The 22509-nt window shown below is 52.9% G+C and overlaps 2 protein-coding genes across 5 annotated transcripts in view; one reads left to right on the forward strand and one right to left on the reverse strand.

Moving 5' to 3' along the window:
- Positions 1–22509, forward strand: part of KCNN4 (potassium calcium-activated channel subfamily N member 4) — a 100592-nt gene that overhangs the window by 36362 nt on the left and 41721 nt on the right. Inside the window, exon 1 of one of the 4 annotated variants that reach the window (XM_075606387.1) lies at positions 7395–7670. The exons of the other annotated variants lie outside the window; for them this stretch is intronic. Within the exon in view, the coding sequence (XP_075462502.1) occupies positions 7614–7670 (57 nt within the window). The 5' untranslated portion in view covers positions 7395–7613. Of the gene's footprint in view, positions 1–7394; positions 7671–22509 lie in introns of those variants that run through there. 4 annotated transcript variants of the gene reach the window in all.
- Positions 4780–7064, reverse strand: LOC142497927 (phosphoethanolamine/phosphocholine phosphatase-like). Its single transcript, XM_075606384.1, has one exon. The coding sequence runs from the start codon at positions 6996–6998 to the stop codon at positions 6129–6131; it is 870 nt and encodes a 289-aa protein (XP_075462499.1). The 5' UTR covers positions 6999–7064; the 3' UTR covers positions 4780–6128.

The raw sequence follows: 22509 nt of genomic DNA on the forward strand, positions 1-22509 counted from the left end.
GGCACAGCACGGGGTACCGCACAGGGCACAGCACAGGGCACAGCACGGGGCACAGCACGGGGTACAGCACAGGGCACAGCACAGGGCACAGCACAGGGCACAGCACGGGGCACAGCACAGGGTACAGCGCAGGGCACAGCACGGGGTACCGCACAGGGCACAGCACAGGGCACAGCACGGGGCACAGCACGGGGCACAGCACAGGGTACAGCGCAGGGCACAGCACGGGGCACAGCACAGGGTACAGCACGGGGCACAGCACAGGGCACAGCACGGGGCACAGTACAGGGTACAGCGCAGGGCACAGCACAGGGCACTGGGCACAGCACAGGGCACAGCACGGGGTACAGCGCAGGGCACAGCACGGGGTACAGCACAGGGCACAGCACGGGGCACTGGGCACAGCACAGGGCACAGCACAGGGCACAGCACGGGGCACAGCACGGGGTACAGCACAGGGCACAGCACGGGGTACCGCACAGGGCGCAGCACAGGGCACAGCACGGGGTACAGCACAGGGCACAGCACGGGGTACAGCACGGGGTACAGCGCAGGGCACAGCACGGGGCACAGCACGGGGTACAGCACGGGGCACAGCACAGGGCGCAGCACGGGGCACAGCACGGGGAACAGCACGGGGCGCAGCACGGGGTACAGCACGGGGCACAGCACGGGGCACAGGGCACAGGGCACAGCACAGGGTACAGCGCAGGGCACAGCACAGTCCACAGCACGGGGCACAGCACAGGGTACAGCGCGGGGCACAGCACGGGGCACAGCACGGGGTACAGCACGGGGCACAGCACGGGGCACAGCACGGGGCACAGCACGGGGCACAGCACGGGGCACAGCACGGGGCACAGCACGGGGCACAGCACGGGGTACAGCACGGGGCACAGCACGGGGCACAGCACGGGGTACAGTACAGGGTGCAGCGCGGGACGCAGCGCGGGGCACAGCACCGGGCGCAGCACCGGGCGCCTCGGTGCTGGGAGTTCCACCCATTGGGGGAGCAAATATCAGCTGCAAACAATTCCCCAATAGCACAAAGTATCGCACTCCCGAGGTCTTCAAAAAAGGGAATTTCATTCTCAACGAATCGACGTTTCGGTCACAAACCCGGACCTGTGACAAGGACCGAAACCCGGACCTGTGACAAGGATCGAAACCCGGACCTGTGACAAGGACCGAAACCCGGACCTGTGACAAGGATCGAAACCCGGACCTGTGACAAGGATCGAAACCCGGACCTGTGACAAGGACCGAAACCCGGACCTGTGACAAGGACCGAAACCCGGACCTGTGACAAGGATCGAAACCCGGACCTGTGACAAGGACCGAAACCCGGACCTGTGACAAGGATCGAAACCCGGACCTGTGACAAGGACCGAAACCCGGACCTGTGACAAGGATCGAAACCCGGACCTGTGACAAGGACCGAAACCCGGACCTGTGACAAGGACCGAAACCCGGACCTGTGACAAGGACCGAAACCCGGACCTGTGACAAGGACCGAAACCCGGACCTGTGACAAGGACCGAAACCCGGACCTGTGACAAGGACCGAAACCCGGACCTGTGACAAGGACCGAAACCCGGACCTGTGACAAGGATCGAAACCCGGACCTGTGACAAGGACCGAAACCCGGACCTGTGACAAGGATCGAAACCCGGACCTGTGACAGGGATCGAAACCCGTACCTGTGACAAGGGTCGAAACCCGGACCTGTGACAGGGACCGAAACCCGGACCTGTGACAAGGGTCGAAACCCGGACCTGTGACAAGGATCGAAACCCGGACCTGTGACAAGGATCGAAACCCGGACCTGTGACAAGGACCGAAACCCGGACCTGTGACAAGGATCGAAACCCGGACCTGTGACAAGGACCGAAACCCGGACCTGTGACAAGGACCGAAACCCGGACCTGTGACAAGGACCGAAACCCGGACCTGTGACAAGGACCGAAACCCGGACCTGTGACAAGGATCGAAACCCGGACCTGTGACAAGGACCGAAACCCGGACCTGTGACAAGGACCGAAACCCGGACCTGTGACAAGGACCGAAACCCGGACCTGTGACAAGGATCGAAACCCGGACCTGTGACAAGGATCGAAACCCGGACCTGTGACAAGGACCGAAACCCGGACCTGTGACAAGGACCGAAACCCGGACCTGTGACAAGGACCGAAACCCGGACCTGTGACAAGGACCGAAACCCGGACCTGTGACAAAGACCGAAACCCGGACCTGTGACAAGGATCGAAACCCGGACCTGTGACAAGGACCGAAACCCGGACCTGTGACAAGGATCGAAACCCGGACCTGTGACAAGGACCGAAACCCGGACCTGTGACAAGGACCGAAACCCGGACCTGTGACAAGGACCGAAACCCGGATCTGTGACAAGGACCGAAACCCGGACCTGTGACAAGGATCGAAACCCGGACCTGTGACAAGGACCGAAACGTCGATTAGGGGAGAAGTACATGAACTATTTTGAAGACCTCTGCAGGGACGGCTCTTTCTTCTACTGAGGAATTGTTCTCTGTATCTAACAGGTACTGCGCATGTATTGGGTGTAAGAGCAGAGGTGTGTGTGTCTGTGTGTGTGTATATATGTATGTGTGTATATGTGTGTGTATGTGTGTATATATGTATGTGTGTATATATGTATGTGTGTATATGTGTGTGTGTGTATATGTATGTATGTGTGTGTGTGTGTATATATGTATGTGTGTATGTATGTGTGTATGTATGTATGTGTGTGTATGTGTGTATGTGTGTATATATGTGTGTCTATGTGTGTATATATGTATGTGTGTCTATGTGTGTATATATGTATGTGTGTATGTGTGTATATATGTGTGTGTGTGTGTATGTGCGTATGTGTGTGGTGAGCTGCAGGTTAGGAGACGCCATAGGAATTACCTGGAAATACCTGTATCCAGCAAGAGTAGAGGAATCACAGTGAGACCTGTTTGTGTTTGTGTGTATGTGTGTGTGTATGTGTGTGTGTTTGTGTGTATGTGTGTGTGTATGTGTGTGTATGTGCAGCATGTTGGCTTCTGGCTGTATGGGCTGATTCAGCGGTGAGCCCCAATGAAACGCAGGTGGAGGTCATTGTGGGGGGCGGGGGGCCGCGATCGTTTGGAGATCCGGTGGCGCTGTGTGACCCTCAGACTTCCAGCAGCATAAAGGTTGTAGGTAAAATCCCGCAGGGCCAGAGAAACAAACGGAACAATTGAACCTCTAATATGCTTCCATAGGCTGAGTCCCGGGGGTACCGGCGGGCGCGCGCCACACACCACAGCGCAGCCCTCTATGGGGCAGGGCCCGTGGCTGTGTGTGTGGGCACGCAAAGCGCTGTGTCACGTACGGAAGACGAGAATTTTGTGCAGCGACGCGGTCACGTGGGCAGCACGCAGACAATGGCAGGGCAGATATGCCCCATCCTGGCTGCACCCCCTCGGCATGGCCCCACGAACTCCCCTACAGACCGCATATCGCGGCTGTAGTCTCTGTACACGCCGCCAGGCGCGCGTGCAGTCGGGAGGACCGGGAGCGTAGCCTTACACAAATGTAACCATTTCTGATTACCGATTACTTTGACTTCTCTTGGAATTCATTGCAACGTCGATCACGGACAGCTCCTCAATGAAGTGTGTTCTTTATCCTTAGCCCACCTTGTCCTGATCAGAGACCCAGATAAGGGGCTTTGCCTGTGCAAACTCTTGTTGAACACACAGATGAAAGGGAGCAGCTAGAGAGAACCAACCCCATCCCACCCAAGTCTCAGCTCAACATATTTCTAAACAAATGTACCCCATGTACCCCATGTCGGGTACCCTAGGGTGTTTCTTGGTCTGGCTACGTGTCTGAATGTGGTGCGTACCTGCTGGCAACAGCAGGGCCTGAGTCTCCCGCGATGACATGGGGGACAACAGGACAGGTTTCCGGGGTGGATGCCTTTGTTCTCCTAATGGTGCAGCGCCTCCATCTGTAGTAGGCCCCAGGGATGCGGGTGGAATCCCTACCACAGAATCCCCTCCCAGGGATGAGAGATTCCAGTCTCACACACAAGTCTCTTATAATTAGCAGCAGCTCTTTATTTGTCTCTCCACAGCATACAGACATGTATCACATAGGAACCAGCAGCCAGCTGTACTCCCTTAGGATGTCCCTGCCTCCACTCTGGGCTGCAGGGGCACCCAGAGTGGGGCTAGCTCTTCCCTCCCCTCCTAAGCAGGATGAGAGGTACTTGGTCCATCTATCTATCAGCCCTACTCATCAGGCTCTAACCTTCTCTGTCACTCTAATAACACACACACTCACTAGACTAGACCACACTAAATAGGAAGTGCACTGCTCTTTATGACTTCAGCAGGCACCGCCCCTGTGTCTCTTGATTGGACACAGGGTCAGGTGACCTACCTTCACCATTGCAGGGCAAGTGCTTGAGGTGGGGGAAACCCATGATAACTCCTGGCAACCTGCTCTTAACAGGGATTACTGCACAGGAGGAGGATAGAAATATAGCCCATAATCTTACCAGGGCTACACAAACTTTTTTTTTTTTTTTTTTTTTTTTTTTTTTTTTTTTGTAGCACAGTTAGTTTAGTTCAAGGTAGCCAATTAGGCTGTTAACATTTATACAAAGGTGGTTTTAGGTCAGGTAACAGGAAAGACACTTTTTACATAAATCGGCATTTAAAAGAGCAATTCTAGACTGTGATTATACAGTGTGTGTGTGTGTATATATATATATATATATATCACACACAATATTTTACAATACTGTACGTGGCTTATTTAAAAGATATTAAAAGTACCCTCCCCCCTTTAGATTTAGCCGCTTGAACATGTCACTGGTTTATTTTAATGCTAATAAGAACTGACCCTTGAACCCAGCGCTGTTAACCTTACTGCCAGACTTATCACACACGCGCGTGCGTGCGTCACAGAACAGCAATGTAGCCTCCGACTTTTCCACTAGTAGAACGAAGCCCTCTACACTTGTTTTCCAGTCTAATTACTATATTATTTTATAAATATATATATATATTAAAATGTATATGCCATGCTATAAAACAGAAATAACCTGTTGTGTGTTCCATATCGAAGTTACCTGCTACAATATGAATGACGGGGGTGTATAAATTATAGGGTTCTGCCTTGATGAATGAACCCCTCTACAGCAAGAGGTGTGTGTAATGATCAATACCTGAACTACCTGTGGCATTAGTTCCCTTTGATTCTAAGTCGGACTGACCCTTTATAATACATTCTGATGGTAGATAGCCCTGTGGGATTGGTAGATAATGTTGCCCACTGTTAAATTAAGATCACTGGCCACTGATTGGTCAGAATACACTGGAAGCTCAATACAAGGTTAATTATAGAGATAGTCCATTTCATGCAAATGTCCTTTTTTCCCCCCATGAAGAACCAATATTAGTCAGCCCAGACAATGGGATGTTGTGGTGGAGAAGCCTGGAGATCACACAGAAGATCAACATCGGTCCTCGTTGGATTGTACGGCCCAGGAACCCCTTCTGGGACAGCCTAGGGCCCATTCATAGAGGAACTTCCATCCTAGCTTAGAAAGACTCCACCAATTCCTCTTCAAATGTAACTTTTTTGGAGGTCTCCTCAAGTTGATCTACCCAAAGATACTCCAACTTTACCCACGGGAACACCACTCCCGACAGCAAGACTATGAAGGCTGTTCATCGGGGAAGGAGACCTCATCGTTTGGGTGGCCTTCTGCAGACGGGACATGGAGATCTTCAAACTACATCTATCAAGAACCCTGAAGCGCCTACAGAAGAAGGGAGCTTCTCCCAACACTACACATGGGAAGAGGACAGAATAAGCGTGCAATGTCCTCGCGGATACTTTTAAAAGTAGAGTCATTTTATTATTATTATTATTATTATTCTCAGTTGTATTTTAAAAAGTCTGCTCCCCAATCCTGGTGGAACAGGGGGGCGGAATGAGGAAGTTAAAAGAACTGCATAGAGAGAGATCCATCGGAAATGCAGAGTTACTCTGTAGGTGCTCAGATTCATCAATTAGAATGTCCTGATACAATGGTTTCATGACCAGCTCCCTTTTCTTGACCGTTCCTAAGACTTGTTGAGAAGCCCCTGAAGATAGCGGGTGACCACATCAGCCGAGTCCCAAGGGACCACCGTAGCTTGGTAGGCCGCCTTCTGCTTCTCCATCTCCCGGATCATCTGGTGCATGGGGTAATTCTTCCGAGGGAAAGCGACGCCTGTGGAAGTCAACACAACGGACGGGCAGAAATCATTGGCTCCGTCGCCGACGTACAAGAGCTTCTCAAACTCGACTCCGTCTTGGGCCCTCTCTGTGAGGTATTCCGTTAAGATCTTCCTCTTGCACATGTTGGCTGGGCACTGAGGGCAGGTATGGGAATGATAGGGCCCTAGAATCAGGTGCCCGCTCTTCTCCGAGTTGGTAGGGTTGCTAATCACCCGACGGAAGAGGGAGTGCCATCCGTGACATCTCAAGGAGCTCTCGATGCCAAACATGTTGGCGTCTGAAATAAGGATGATCTCGAAATGTTCTTGGTTCTTAGCCAAGAAGCGGAAGAGGTCGGACATCCCAGGAGAGAGCGGGATGTTCTCGTAGACATCCTGGAGGTCCAGCAACCTCACCCCGTTATCTCCCAGGTATTCAAACACCCTCTGCATGTACTGGTTATAAAAGCCTTCTTGGAATGTCTGGCGCAGCCAATCAGGAAGCTCCTGGCGGGGGGCTGCCCGTACCACCGAATCGTCACTGTTCTCATTGACAATGGTTTCATCGAAGTCGAACGTCAGCAGATACTTGAGGGTGGCCGCCATCTTTAATATCTTTCCCGGCGCTCGGTTCTCCGGGTTTCCCGGGGGCAGGGTGATGTTCACTCCCGGTCCGGTTACCCCCTCCGGAGGTTTTATATCCCGAGGGGGAGCACAGGGGGGAACCGGCTGCATCCCCCCATACGCGTCACACAGCGGGTCCGCCAATTGGGAAGCGAGCGGCGGCGGCGGATCAGAGAGGACACTCAGGGCTACACAAACTTTAAAGTAATGATTTGAATATACATTTTTGCTGGGGATGGGGGGTAAAAACAACATATGGGCTTAAAGTGCAGTCTATCAGCTTTAATTTGGGGGTATTTACATCCAAATTGGAGGAAGGGTTTAGGAATTACATCTCTTTAATATGTAGCCCCTCTTTTTCAAGGGACCAAAAGTAATTAGACAGTTGACTCAAAAGCTGTTCCATGGACAGGTGTGGCCTATTCCTTCGTTATTTCATCATCAATTAAGCAGGTATAAGGCCTGGAGTTGATTCCAGGTGTGGCATTCGCATTTGGAAGCTGTTGCTGTGAACCCACAACATGCGGTCAAAGGAGCTCTCAATGCAAGTGAAACAGGGCATCCTAGGCTGCAAAAAAAAGAAAATCCATCAGAGAGATAGCAGGAACCAAATCAACAGTTTGGGACAATGTGAGAAAAAAAGAACGCACTGGTGAGCTCTGCAACACATCAAGGCCTGGACATCCACAGAGGACAACAGTGGTGGATGATCATAGGATCCTTTCCATGGTAAAGAAAAACCCCTTCACTGCATCCAGCCAAGTGAAGAATACTCTCCAGGAGGTAGGCATTTCAGTATCTAAGTCTACCATAAAGAGAAGACTTCACGAGAGCAAATACAGAGGGTTCACCACAAGGTGCAAACCATTCATAAGGTATATATATAAGCTCTAACACACACAAAAGGAAGTCGCTCACACTATATATGCGAAAAGGCTAAACCAGAACACAAAATGACATATAATACTTGCATCATAGTTGTAAAAACTAGAGCAACAGATACTTATTTTCAAATTATGCACTTCCTTCCACCAGTCTCCTTATGTCTCTAACTCTATTCATATATCTCCATCTCTCCTTTCTTCCCCACTTCTCAGTTCACATGAACTCCTTTCTTACCTGCGTCCTCTGTCACCACACAGCTATACCTCCTGCACTAAAACACACCCCTACAAATCATCCTCACACATCCTCTTTCTATCCATGCTTCTCCTCCTTGCTTCTGGGGATATCTCTCCCAATCCTGGTCCCTGCCTTATTTCTACTTGCTCTCGTCCTCGCCTCCCACATACAACTTCTACTCCTTCTGGTGTTAACCCCTCCAACCTCATACCCATCCCCTGCCACCCTCCCTCCTCTCTCCCTTTCTCCTGTGCCCTTTGGAATGCTCGCTCCCTCTCTAACAAGTTCCTCTCTGTGCATGACTTCTTTCTCTCTCACTCCCTGCTTCTCTTTGCTATAACTGAGACCTGGCTCACTCAGTCTGACTCTGCTCTGGAAGCTGCCCTCTCTTATGGTGGCCTTTCCTTCTCCCACACTCCGCGCCTTGATGGCAGGGGTGGAGGTGTGGGGCTCCTGCTCTCATCTCTCTGCCGTTACCGAACTATTCCTATTCCCCCCTCTCTTGCCTTTCCCTCCTTTGAGGTTCACACTGTCCAGATCTTCTCTCCTCTCCCTGTTCATGTGGCGGTCATGTATCGCCCACCTACCTCTACTCATCCCCCTTCTGCCTTTCTCTCTCACTTTGAATCCTGGCTCTCTTTCTTCCTCTCTTCAGACTCCCCTGTTCTTCTCCTTGGGGACTTCAATTGCCACATTGATGACCCCTCTCTCCCTTGGGCTTCCCGCTTTCTTTCTCTAACCTCTTCTTTTGGCCTTCAACAGTGGACTGCAGCCAGCACCCACAAGGATGGCCACTACTTAGACCTGGTTTTCACTAAAAATTTCTCTCTCTCTGATTTCTCCATTTCCCCTTTTCCTCTCTCTGACCATCACCTCATCTCATTCTCTCTATCTCGCTTCTCAACTTCTCCACCTCCATCTACACCCCGGTTCTGCAGAAACCTGCGCTCTATTCACTTACCTGACTTTGAGTCCACGTTACACTCCTCCCTCTCCTCTCTCAGATCTGCTACAGACCCTGACAAACTGGTCAGGAACTACAACTCTGCCTTGTCCTCCTCTCTTGATCTACATGCCCCGCTTTCTCTCTGCCGCACTCGCCCTTTTAACCCTAGACCCTGGCTAAATTCCCACACGCGCATGCTGCGTTCCTCCACTCGTTCCTCTGAACGCCTCTGGAGGAAATCTCATACTCTCGCAGACTTCCTTCACTACAAATTTATGCTATCCTGTTTCAACTCTGCCCTCTCGCAAGCTAAACAAGCCTACTTTTCTTCACTAATCAACATGCACAAGTCTAACCCACGCCGACTGTTCTCTGTCTTTGATACTCTACTCAAACCACCCTCCGCTGCCTCTCCTTCCTCCATCTCCGCTCAGGACTTTGCTGACTATTTTAAGGAAAAGGTGGAATCCATACGTCAGAACATCCCCTCTGTTTCTTTCTCCCATCCTACACTTCTTCCTAACTCTCCTCCTGCCTTCCTTGACTCTTTTTCCACTGTCTCAGAGGAGGATGTGTCGCTGTTGATCGCCTCTTCTCCCTCTACCACTTGCCCTCTTGACCCCATTCCCTCCCATCTCCTAAAACCTCTTGCTCCTACTATAGTCCCTACGCTCACGCACATTTTTAACTCCTCCCTCTGCTCTGGAACCTTTCCATCCTCCTTCAAACATGCAACAGTCATACCATTACTCAAAAACAGCAAGCTTGACCCTACCTGTCTTTCTAACTATCGGCCTGTCTCCCTCCTGCCTTTTGCCTCTAAACTCCTTGAACGTCTTGTATTCGCTTGCTTGCTCCATTTTCTCAACACCTATTCTCTCCTAGACCCTCTACAATCTGGCTTCCGTACTGCTCACTCCACGGAAACAGCCCTCACTAAAATAACTGACGACCTCCATGCTGCCAAAGACAGAGGTCATTACACTCTGCTCATATTACTCGACCTCTCTGCAGCATTTGACACCGTGGACCACCCTCTTCTCCTTCACATTCTCCATACTCTTGGCATTCGGAACAAAGCTCTATCCTGGATCTCATCCTACCTCTCCCATCGTACTTTCAGTGTCTCTTCTGCTAATACCTCCTCCTCCTCTATTGATCTCTCTGTGGGGGTACCCCAGGGCTCTGTCCTGGGACCTCTTCTCTTTTCTCTGTATACACTCTCTCTAGGTGACCTAATAACATCTTTTGGGTTTAATTATCACCTCTATGCTGACGACACACAAATATATTTCTCAACACCCGACCTTACACCTACTGTACAAACCAAAGTTTCTGAATGTCTCTCTGCTATATCATCCTTGATGGCCCTCCGCCGCCTTAAACTCAACATGGCTAAAACAGAGCTCCTCATACTTCCTCCCAAACCTGGCCCTACTACCTCCTTCCACATTACTGTTGGAACTACGATCATTCACCCAGTAGCCCAAGCACGCTGCCTTGGGGTCACACTCGACTCCTCTCTCACATTTGCCCCTCACATTCAAAACATTTCTAAAACCTGTCGCTTTTTCCTCCGCAATATAACAAAGATTCGCCCTTTCCTCTGTTGCTCGACTGCTAAAACTCTGACTCAGGCCCTCATTCTCTCCCGTCTTGATTACTGTAACCTCCTGCTGTCCGGCCTTCCTGCCTCTCACCTGTCTCCCCTACAATCTATCCTAAACGCTGCTGCCAGAATCACTCTACTCTTTCCTAGATCTGTCTCAGCATCTCCCCTCATGAAATCCCTCTCCTGGCTTCCGATCAAATCCCGCATCTCACACTCCACTCTTCTCCTCACTTTTAAAGCTTTACACTCTTCTGCCCCTCCTTACATCTCAGCCCTAATTTCTCGTTATGCACCATCCAGACTCTTGCGTTCTTCTCAAGGATGTCTTCTTTCTACCCCCTTTGTATCTAAAGCCCTCTCCCGCCTTAAACCTTTTTCATTGACTGCCCCTCACCTCTGGAATGCCCTTCCCCTCAGTACCCGACTAGCACCCTCTCTATCCACCTTTAAGACCCACCTTAAGACACACTTGCTTAAAGAAGCATATGAATAGGACTGTGGCTATTCTGAACACATGGCACATAAAGCTTGGCCCCCTGCAGATGCACTTACCAGAACTCCCTCCTACTGTCTCTGTACGTTCTCCCTACCTACCAATTAGACTGTAAGCTCCTCGGAGCAGGGACTCCTCTTCCTTAATGTCTAAAGCACTTATTCCCATGATCTGTTATTTATATTATCTGTTATTTATTGGATTACCACATGTATTACTGCTGTGAAGCGCTATGTACATTAATGGCGCTATATAAATAAAGACATACAATACAATACAATACTGAAAATATATAAGGTGGTGCTAAGGGATAAAAGTAATATATAAACACACAAAAGAAGACTGAAAAGATCCCTAAATATAGCACTCAGAGTGGTATATTTAGGGATCTTGTCAGTCTTCTTTTGTGTGTGATATATATATATATATATATATATATATATATATATATATGTATATATATATATATATATATACATGTATATATATATATACATGTATATATATATAATGTCTAGTAGGTAAGGGAAGTTCCAACAGTGGATACTAGAGACCTATATTGAGGAATGAGGATGGGATGAAGCTGTGATCAGTACCAGTAGGGACCTGCGTGCGGGAGGTTGGGGTGAAGCTGGGATCAGTACCAGTAGGGACCTGTGGGTGGGAGGTTGGGGTGAAGCTGGGATCAGTATCAGTAGGGACCTGCGTGCATGAGGTTGGGGTGAAGCTGGAATCAGTACCAGTAGGGACCTGCGTGCGGGAGGTTGGGGTGAAGCTGTGATCAGTATCAGTAGGGACCTGTGGGTGGGAGGTTGGGGTGAAGCTGTGATCAGTATCAGTAGGACCTGCGTGCGGGAGGTTGGGGTGAAGCTGTGATCAGTACCAGTAGGGACCTGCGTGCGGGAGGTTGGGGTGAAGCTGGGATCAGTACCAGTAGGGACCTGTGGGTGGGAGGTTGGGGTGAAGCTGGGATCAGTACCAGTAGGGACCTGCGTGCGGGAGGTTGGGGTGAAGCTGTGATCAGTACCAGTAGGGACCTGCGTGCGGGAGGTTGGTGTGAAGCTGGGATCAGTATCAGTAGGGACCTGCGTGCGTGAGGTTGGGGTGAAGCTGTGATCAGTACCAGTAGGGACCTGCGTGCGGGAGGTTGGGGTGAAGCTGGGATCAGTACCAGTAGGGACCTGCGTGCGTGAGGTTGGGGTGAAGCTGTGATCAGTATCAGTAGGGACCTGTGGGTGGGAGGTTGGGGTGAAGCTGGGATCAGTACCAGTAGGGACCTGCGTGCGGGAGGTTGGGGTGAAGCTGTGATCAGTATCAGTAGGGACCTGCGTGCGGGAGGTTGGGGTAAAGCTGTGATCAGTATCAGTAGGGACCTGCGTGCGTGAGGTTGGGGTGAAGCTGTGATCAGTATCAGTAGGGACCTGTGGGTGGGAGGTTGGGGTGAAGCTGTGATCAGTACCAGTAGGGACCTGCGTGCGGGAGGTTGGGGTGAAGCTGTGATCAGTACCAGTAGGGACCTGCGTGCGGGAGGTTGGGGTGAAGCTGTGATCAGTATCAGTAGGACCTGCGTGCGGGAGGTTGGGGTGAAGCTGTGATCAGTATCAGTAGGGACCTGCGTGCGGGAGGTTGGGGTGAAGCTGTGATCAGTACCAGTAGGGACCTGCGTGCGGGAGGTTGGGGTGAAGCTGTGATCAGTATCAGTAGGGACCTGCGTGCGGGAGGTTGGGGTGAAGCTGTGATCAGTATCAGTAGGACCTGCGTGCGGGAGGTTGGGGTGAAGCTGTGATCAGTATCAGTAGGGACCTGCGTGCGGGAGGTTGGGGTGAAGCTGTGATCAGTACCAGTAGGGACCTGCGTGCGGGAGGTTGGGGTGAAGCTGTGATCAGTACCAGTAGGGACCTGCGTGCGGGAGGTTGGGGTGAAGCTGTGATCAGTATCAGTAGGACCTGCGTGCGGGAGGTTGGGGTGAAGCTGTGATCAGTACCAGTAGGGACCTGCGTGCGGGAGGTTGGGGTGAAGTTGTGATCAGTACCAGTAGGGACCTGTGGGTGGGAGGTTGGGGTGAAGCTGTGATCAGTACCAGTAGGGACCTGCGTGCGTGAGGTTGGGGTGAAGCTGTGATCAGTATCAGTAGGGACCTGCGTGCGGGAGGTTGGGGTGAAGCTGTGATCAGTACCAGTAGGGACCTGCGTGCGGGAGGTTGGGGTGAAGCTGTGATCAGTACCAGTAGGGACCTGCGTGCGGGAGGTTGGGGTGAAGCTGTGATCAGTACCAGTAGGGACCTGCGTGCGTGAGGTTGGGGTGAAGCTGTGATCAGTACCAGTAGGGACCTGCGTGCGGGAGGTTGGGGTGAAGCTGTGATCAGTACCAGTAGGGACCTGTGGGTGGGAGGTTGGGGTGAAGCTGTGATCAGTATCAGTAGGGACCTGTGGGCGGGAGGTTGGGGTGAAGCTGTGATCAGTATCAGTAGGGACCTGTGGGCGGGAGGTTGGGGTGAAGCTGTGATCAGTACCAGTAGGGACCGGCGTGCGGGAGGTTGGGGTGAAGCTGTGATCAGTATCAGTAGGGACCTGCGTGCGTGAGGTTGGGGTGAAGCTGTGATCAGTACCAGTAGGGACCGGCGTGCGGGAGGTTGGGGTGAAGCTGTGATCAGTATCAGTAGGGACCTGTGGGCGGGAGGTTGGGGTGAAGCTGTGATCAGTATCAGTAGGGACCTGTGGGCGGGAGGTTGGGGTGAAGCTGTGATCAGTATCAGTAGGGACCTGCGTGCGGGAGGTTGGGGTGAAGCTGTGATCAGTATCAGTAGGGACCTGTGGGTGGGAGGTTGGGGTGAAGCTGTGATCAGTACCAGTAGGGACCTGCGTGCGTGAGGTTGGGGTGAAGCTGTGATCAGTATCAGTAGGGACCTGCGTGCGGGAGGTTGGGGTGAAGCTGTGATCAGTACCAGTAGGGACCTGCGTGCGGGAGGTTGGGGTGAAGCTGTGATCAGTACCAGTAGGGACCTGCGTGCGTGAGGTTGGGGTGAAGCTGTGATCAGTACCAGTAGGGACCTGTGTGCGGGAGGTTGGGGTGAAGCTGTGATCAGTATCAGTAGGGACCTGTGGGTGGGAGGTTGGGGTGAAGCTGTGATCAGTACCAGTAGGGACCTGCGTGCGGGAGGTTGGGGTGAAGCTGTGATCAGTACCAGTAGGGACCTGTGGGTGGGAGGTTGGGGTGAAGCTGGGATCAGTATCAGTAGGGACCTGCGTGCGGCAGGTTGGGGTGAAGCTGTGATCAGTACCAGTAGGGACCTGCGTGCGGGAGGTTGGGGTGAAGCTGTGATCAGTACCAGTAGGGACCTGCGTGCGGGAGGTTGGGGTGAAGTTGTGATCAGTATCAGTAGGACCTGCGTGCGTGAGGTTGGGGTGAAGCTGTGATCAGTATCAGTAGGACCTGCGTGAGGTTGGGGTGAAGCTGTGATCAGTATCAGTAGGGACCTGCGTGCGTGAGGTTGGGGTGAAGCTGTGATCAGTACCAGTAGGGACCGGCGTGCGGGAGGTTGGGGTGAAGCTGTGATCAGTACCAGTAGGGACCTGTGGGTGGGAGGTTGGGGTGAAGTTGTGATCAGTATCAGTAGGGACCTGCGTGCGGGAGGTTGGGGTGAAGCTGTGATCAGTACCAGTAGGGACCTGCGTGCGTGAGGTTGGGGTGAAGCTGTGATCAGTACCAGTAGGGACCTGCGTGCGTGAGGTTGGGGTGAAGCTGTGATCAGTATCAGTAGGGACCTGCGTGCGTGAGGTTGGGGTGAAGCTGTGATCAGTACCAGTAGGGACCTGCGTGCGGGAGGTTGGGGTGAAGCTGTGATCAGTACCAGTAGGGACCTGTGTGCGTGAGGTTGGGGTGAAGCTGTGATCAGTATCAGTAGGGACCTGCGTGCGTGAGGTTGGGGTGAAGCTGTGATCAGTACCAGTAGGGACCTGCGTGCGGGAGGTTGGGGTGAAGCTGTGATCAGTATCAGTAGGACCTGCGTGCGGGAGGTTGGGGTGAAGCTGTGATCAGTATCAGTAGGGACCTGCGTGCGGGAGGTTGGGGTGAAGCTGGGATCAGTACCAGTAGGGACCTGTGGGTGGGAGGTTGGGGTGAAGCTGGGATCAGTACCAGTAGGGACCTGCGTGCGGGAGGTTGGGGTGAAGCTGTGATCAGTATCAGTAGGGACCTGTGGGTGGGAGGTTGGGGTGAAGTTGTGATCAGTACCAGTAGGGACCTGCGTGCGGGAGGTTGGGGTGAAGCTGTGATCAGTATCAGTAGGACCTGCGTGCGGGAGGTTGGGGTGAAGCTGTGATCAGTATCAGTAGGGACCTGTGGGTGGGAGGTTGGGGTGAAGTTGTGATCAGTACCAGTAGGGACCTGCGTGCGGGAGGTTGGGGTGAAGCTGTGATCAGTACCAGTAGGGACCTGTGGGTGGGAGGTTGGGGTGAAGCTGTGATCAGTATCAGTAGGGACCTGCGTGCGGGAGGTTGGGGTGAAGCTGTGATCAGTACCAGTAGGGACCTGCGTGCGGGAGGTTGGGGTGAAGCTGTGATCAGTATCAGTAGGGACCTGTGTGCGGGAGGTTGGGGTGAAGCTGTGATCAGTATCAGTAGGGACCTGTGGGTGGGAGGTTGGGGTGAAGCTGTGATCAGTATCAGTAGGGACCTGTGTGCGGGAGGTTGGGGTGAAGTTGTGATCAGTACCAGTAGGGACCTGTGGGTGGGAGGTTGGGATGAAGCTGTGATCAGTATCAGTAGGGACCTGCGTGCGGGAGGTTGGGGTGAAGCTGTGATCAGTACCAGTAGGGACCTGTGGGTGGGAGGTTGGGGTGAAGCTGGGATCAGTACCAGTAGGGACCTGTGGGTGGGAGGTTGGGGTGAAGCTGTGATCAGTATCAGTAGGGACCTGCGTGCGTGAGGTTGGGGTGAAGCTGTGATCAGTACCAGTAGGGACCTGCGTGCGGGAGGTTGGGGTGAAGCTGTGATCAGTACCAGTAGGGACCTGCGTGCGGGAGGTTGGGGTGAAGCTGTGATCAGTACCAGTAGGGACCTGCGTGCGGGAGGTTGGGGTGATGCTGTGATCAGTATCAGTAGGGACCTGTGGGTGGGAGGTTGGCAGTGCTGCCGTTCGCTCTCTCAACGAATACAATCATGTTTGCTCTGACAGTGACTCGCAGGAATGTTCCTCCCTTACCTGGACAGAGGCCTCTTGGACGTCACCCAAAATCAACAGCACATGAGATGAGGCACAGAGCGGACACTGCCTCACACACTCAAGGGCATCTGTTCCTGACTTCCAAACGTATTTAGAATATGAGTCATACATCATCAACGTATCGACATACTTTGCACATATGTTACCCCATTGTGGTGTTATGTACAAAGGTCTCAGGCTGCACAAAAGTCACATATATATATAAAAGATTATTTTTACCCCCTTTGATTAATCTGGTCTTGTTTCATAGTCACGGTGCTCCACTTGCAAGACTTTGATAACAATTTACTAAAGTATTCAGTCTGCAACACTGGGATAAAACTAGTGATTAAGAGATGTAGCACACACCAGGGGGGCGAGGCTTACCCAACCATTGCAAGTGCGTCCAATGGGAATTTCAAAAACAAAATCTTCTGTTTCTGCAAAAAAGGGGCAAAAACAGCAGCACATTTATTACAAAAGCAGGAATCCCATTGGAAACAGTTGGTGTTTCCCATCTGATTAATCTGGTGCCGTTTGGTGTGCTGGTTTTGACCACGTTTTGCAGCCGGGAGACTTCAGCAAATAACCCTCTAGTGTCTCGTGTCCTCAGTGTTTTCCTGCTTGTCTGTGTGACTGAAAACCTCAATATCTGAGCGAGTGTAGTTCTTCCCGGCACAGAAACCTCATACACGTGGCACAGAAACCTCATACACGTGGCACAGAAACCTCATACACGTGGCACAGAAACCTCATACACGTGACACAGAAACCTCATACACGTGGCACAGAACCCTCATACACGTGGCACAGGAACCTCATACACGTGGCACAGGAACCTCATACACGTGACACAGAAACCTCATACACGTGGCACAGAAACCTTAACACGTGGCACAGAAACCTCATACACGTGGCACAGAAACCTCATACACGTGGCACACAAAACCGCATACATGTGGCGCAGAAACCTCATACACGTGGCACAGAAACCTCATACACGTGGCACAGAACCCTCATACACGTGGCACAGAAACCTCATACACGTGGCACAGAAACCTCATACACGTGGCACAGAAACCTCATACACGTGGCACAGAAACCTCATACACGTGGCACAGAAACCTCATACACGTGGCACAGAAACCTCATACACGTGGCACAGGAACCTCATACACGTGACACAGAAACCTCATACACGTGGCACATAAACCTTAACACGTGGCACAGAAACCTCATACACGTGGCACAGAAACCTCATACACGTGGCACACAAAACCGCATACATGTGGCGCAGAAACCTCATACACGTGGCACAGAAACCTCATACACGTGGCACAGAAACCTCATACACGTGGCACAGAAACCTCATACACGTGGCACAGAAACCTCATACACGTGGCACAGAAACCTCATACACGTGGCACAGATATTCCCCTGTGTGGGATAAAAGAATAGGACAATATAACATTAATGGGGATAGATGGTAGATACATATAAGGAAGGGGTTTCTGCCTGTGCAAACGCTTGTTGAACACACAAAGAAGTAGCCAGAGGAGATGTAACCTCTCCCAACGCTCAGCTCCCCACGCTTACAAACGTAACTAAACGATGACTAATACTTACCGGTGTCACCCAGACGTGCCCTTAAACATGTCACTGCCACCGTTGGGTCCTGGGAGTAATGACCCATTTTCTGGCATTTCCTGCGCTTTCCATTCAGAATCCGTGCCGCTGTATATTTCCGTGTCGCGGTGTCAGATCCGTCGACGGATTCTTCCCGTTTCAATCCGCGCGGATTATTCCCAGACCGCCATTGGATACCATGCGTACGGATTTTTTAGGATGCGATCTCGCGGATTCCGCCGTGGCTGCTCACAATCCACGCACGGATTTTTTGAAATCCGCGGATTGGATTCCTAACAATCTGACCACGGATTATTAGTCCGCCACGTGGACTGTCAGTGTTAAAAAAAAAAATACATTCATCTGGAAAAGACGAATTCGTGTCTGAGACTGATTGGCAGAAACCCGCGGCCCAAAGGAACCGGCCGATCCAAATCCGCTAAAAAATTCGACCGCCTCTACCCATTATTTAAATTTGAGGTCTCAAACGCAGTCATCAAGGGCCACCAACAGTACAGGTTGTTTTGGATATCCCTGCTTCAGCACAGGTGGCTCAATCAGTGGCTCAGTCTTCGACTGAGCCACTGATTGAGCCACCTGTGCTGAAGCAGGGATATCCATAACAGCTGGCCTGTGGGTGGCCCTTGAGGAGTGCGTTTGAGATAGCTGAGCCTGCACAGTGTGCTTCGGATTATGACCGGCACCCTCTCTCCCCACCTTAAAACGCAGCCCTGGCAGGAAGCAGGTGGGCAGCTCCGCTGGCTGACACTGTACATGCACGGGACCCTGAGCCCCTGCAGACACACTCACCCCTAACACCCGCCTACTGTCTCTGTACCTTCTCCCTACTTACCACTTAGATTGCAAGCTCTTCGGGGCGGGGACTCCTTTTCCCAGTGTTACTTTGATATGTGAAGCGTTTATTGCTATTATCTCGCGTGTATAACGGCTGGAAAGCGCTAGGTACATGGATGGCGCTATATAAATAATAACATACATAAATACGTGGGGTCAATGCTATACGGCAACGGGGAAATACGTCTGGAAACAGAGTATATGGAATTTACCCCTATATATTCCTGATAATGTCCCAAGGTCACAGTAAAATAATATAAATATAGGTGTATGGATTGATGTAGCATAAAACCCAGATTTTCAGAGACTTATAATTCCCACTTTTGTTGGAAACATCGAACAGTCAGAATAAGACGTCAGGCTGATGAGTACAAGTCAGGGTGACGCGCTGAGACTGATCGCACAGGTCAGGGTGACGCGCTGAGACTGATCGCACAGGTCAGGGTGACGCGCTGAGACTGATCGCACAAGTCAGGGTGACGCGCTGAGACTGATCGCACAAGTCAGGGTGACGCGCTGAGATTGATCGCACAAGTCAGGGTGACGCGCTGAGACTGATCGCACAAGTCAGGGTGACGCGCTGAGACTGATCGCACAGGTCAGGGTGACGCGCTGAGACTGATCGCACAGGTCAGGGTGACGCGCTGAGACTGATCGCACAGGTCAGGGTGATGCGCTGAGACTGATCGCACAAGTCAGGGTGACGCGCTGAGACTGATCACACAAGTCAGGGTGACGCGCTGAGACTGATCGCACAAGTCAGGGTGACGCGCTGAGACTGATCACACAAGTCAGGGTGACGCGCTGAGACTGATGAGTACAGGTCAGGGTGACGCGCTGAGACTGATCGCACAAGTCAGGGTGACGCGCTGAGACTGATGAGTACAGGTCAGGGTGACGCGCTGAGACTGATCGCACAAGTCAGGGTGACGCGCTGAGACTGATCGCACAAGTCAGGGTGACGCGCCGAGACTGATCGCACAAGTCAGGGTGACGCGCTGAGACTGATGAGTACAGGTCAGGGTGACGCGCTGAGACTGATCGCACAGGTCAGGGTGACGCGCTGAGACTGATCGCACAGGTCAGGGTGACGCGCTGAGACTGATCGCACAGGTCAGGGTGACGCGCTGAGACTGATCGCACAAGTCAGGGTGACGCGCTGAGACTGATCACACAAGTCAGGGTGACGCGCTGAGACTGATGAGTACAGGTCAGGGTGACGCGCTGAGACTGATCGCACAAGTCAGGGTGACGCGCTGAGACTGATCGCACAAGTCAGGGTGACGCGCCGAGACTGATCGCACAAGTCAGGGTGACGCGCTGAGACTGATCGCACAAGTCAAGGTGACGCGCTGAGACTGATGAGTACAGGTCAGGGTGACGCGCTGAGACTGATCGCACAAGTCAGGGTGACGCGCTGAGACTGATCGCACAAGTCAGGGTGACGCGCCGAGACTGATCGCACAAGTCAGGGTGACGCGCTGAGACTGATCGCACAAGTCAAGGTGACGCGCTGAGACTGATGAGTACAGGTCAGGGTGACGCGCTGAGACTGATCGCACAAGTCAGGGTGACGTGCTGAGTGATCGCACAAGTCAGGGTGACGCGCTGAGACTGATCGCACAGGTCAGGGTGACGCGCTGAGACTGATCGCACAAGTCAGGGTGACGCGCTGAGTGATCGCACAAGTCAGGGTGACGCACTGAGACTGATCGCACAAGTCAGGGTGACGCGCTGAGACTGATCGCACAAGTAAGGGTGACGCGCTGAGACTGATCGCACAGGTCAGGGTGACGCACTGAGACTGATCGCACAAGTCAGGGTGACGCGCTGAGACTGATCGCACAAGTCAGGGTGACGCGCTGAGACTGATCGCACAAGTCAGGGTGACGCGCTGAGACTGATGAGTACAGGTCAGGGTGACGCGCTGAGACTGATCGCACAGGTCAGGGTGACGCGCTGAGACTGATCGCACAGGTCAGGGTGACGCGCTGAGACTGATCGCACAGGTCAGGGTGACGCGCTGAGACTGATCGCACAAGTCAGGGTGACGCGCTGAGACTGATCACACAAGTCAGGGTGACGCGCTGAGACTGATGAGTACAGGTCAGGGTGACGCGCTGAGACTGATCGCACAAGTCAGGGTGACGCGCTGAGACTGATCGCACAAGTCAGGGTGACGCGCTGAGACTGATCGCACAGGTCAGGGTGACGCGCTGAGACTGATCACACAAGTCAGGGTGACGCGCTGAGACTGATCGCACAAGTAAGGGTGACGCGCCGAGACTGATCGCACAAGTCAGGGTGACGCGCTGAGACTGATCGCACAAGTCAGGGTGACGCGCCGAGACTGATCGCACAAGTCAGGGTGACGCGCTGAGACTGATCGCACAAGTCAAGGTGACGCGCTGAGACTGATGAGTACAGGTCAGGGTGACGCGCTGAGACTGATCGCACAAGTCAGGGTGACGCGCTGAGACTGATCGCACAAGTCAGGGTGACGCGCTGAGACTGATCGCACAAGTCAAGGTGACGCGCTGAGACTGATGAGTACAGGTCAGGGTGACGCGCTGAGTGATCGCACAAGTCAGGGTGACTCACTGAGACTGATCGCACAAGTCAGGGTGACGCGCTGAGACTGATCGCACAAGTAAGGGTGACGCGCTGAGACTGATCGCACAGGTCAGGGTGACGCACTGAGACTGATCGCACAAGTCAGGGTGACGCGCTGAGACTGATCGCACAAGTCAGGGTGACGCGCTGAGACTGATCGCACAGGTCAGGGTGACGCGCTGAGACTGATCGCACAAGTTAGGGTGACGCGCTGAGACTGATCGCACAGGTTAGGGTGACGCGCTGAGACTGATCGCACAGGTCAGGGTGACGCGCTGAGACTGATCGCACAGGTCAGGGTGACGCGCTGAGACTGATCGCACAGGTCAGGGTGACGCGCTGAGACTGATCGCACAGGTCAGGGTGACGCGCTGAGACTGATCGCACAGGTCAGGGTGACGCGCCGAGACTGATCGCACAAGTCAGGGTGACGTGCTGAGACTGATCGCACAGGTTAGGGTGACGCGCTGAGACTGATGAGTACAGGTCAGGGTGACGCGCTGAGACTGATCGCACAAGTCAGGGTGACGCGCTGAGACTGATCGCACAGGTTAGGGTGACGCGCTGAGACTGATCGCACAGGTCAGGGTGACGTGCTGAGACTGATCGCACAGGTCAGGGTGACGCGCTGAGACTGATCGCACAGGTCAGGGTGACGCGCTGAGACTGATCGCACAAGTCAGGGTGACGCGCTGAGTGATCGCACAAGTCAGGGTGACGCACTGAGACTGATCGCACAAGTCAGGGTGACGCGCTGAGACTGATCGCACAAGTTAGGGTGACGCGCTGAGACTGATCGCACAAGTCAGGGTGACGCGCTGAGACTGATCGCACAAGTTAGGGTGACGCGCTGAGACTGATCGCACAAGTCAGGGTGACGCGCTGAGACTGATCGCACAAGTTAGGGTGACGCGCTGAGACTGATCGCACAAGTCAGGGTGACGCGCTGAGACTGATCGCACAAGTCAGGGTGACGCGCTGAGACTGATCGCACAAGTCAGGGTGACGCGCTTAGACTGATGAGTACAGGTCAGGGTGACGCGCTGAGACTGATCGCACAGGTCAGGGTGATGCGCTGAGACTGATTGCACAAGTCAGGGTGACGCGCTGAGACTGATCACACAAGTCAGGGTGACGCGCTGAGACTGATCAC

Source organism: Ascaphus truei, chromosome 6, assembly GCF_040206685.1.
Source record: "Ascaphus truei isolate aAscTru1 chromosome 6, aAscTru1.hap1, whole genome shotgun sequence".
NCBI lineage: Eukaryota > Metazoa > Chordata > Amphibia > Anura > Ascaphidae > Ascaphus > Ascaphus truei.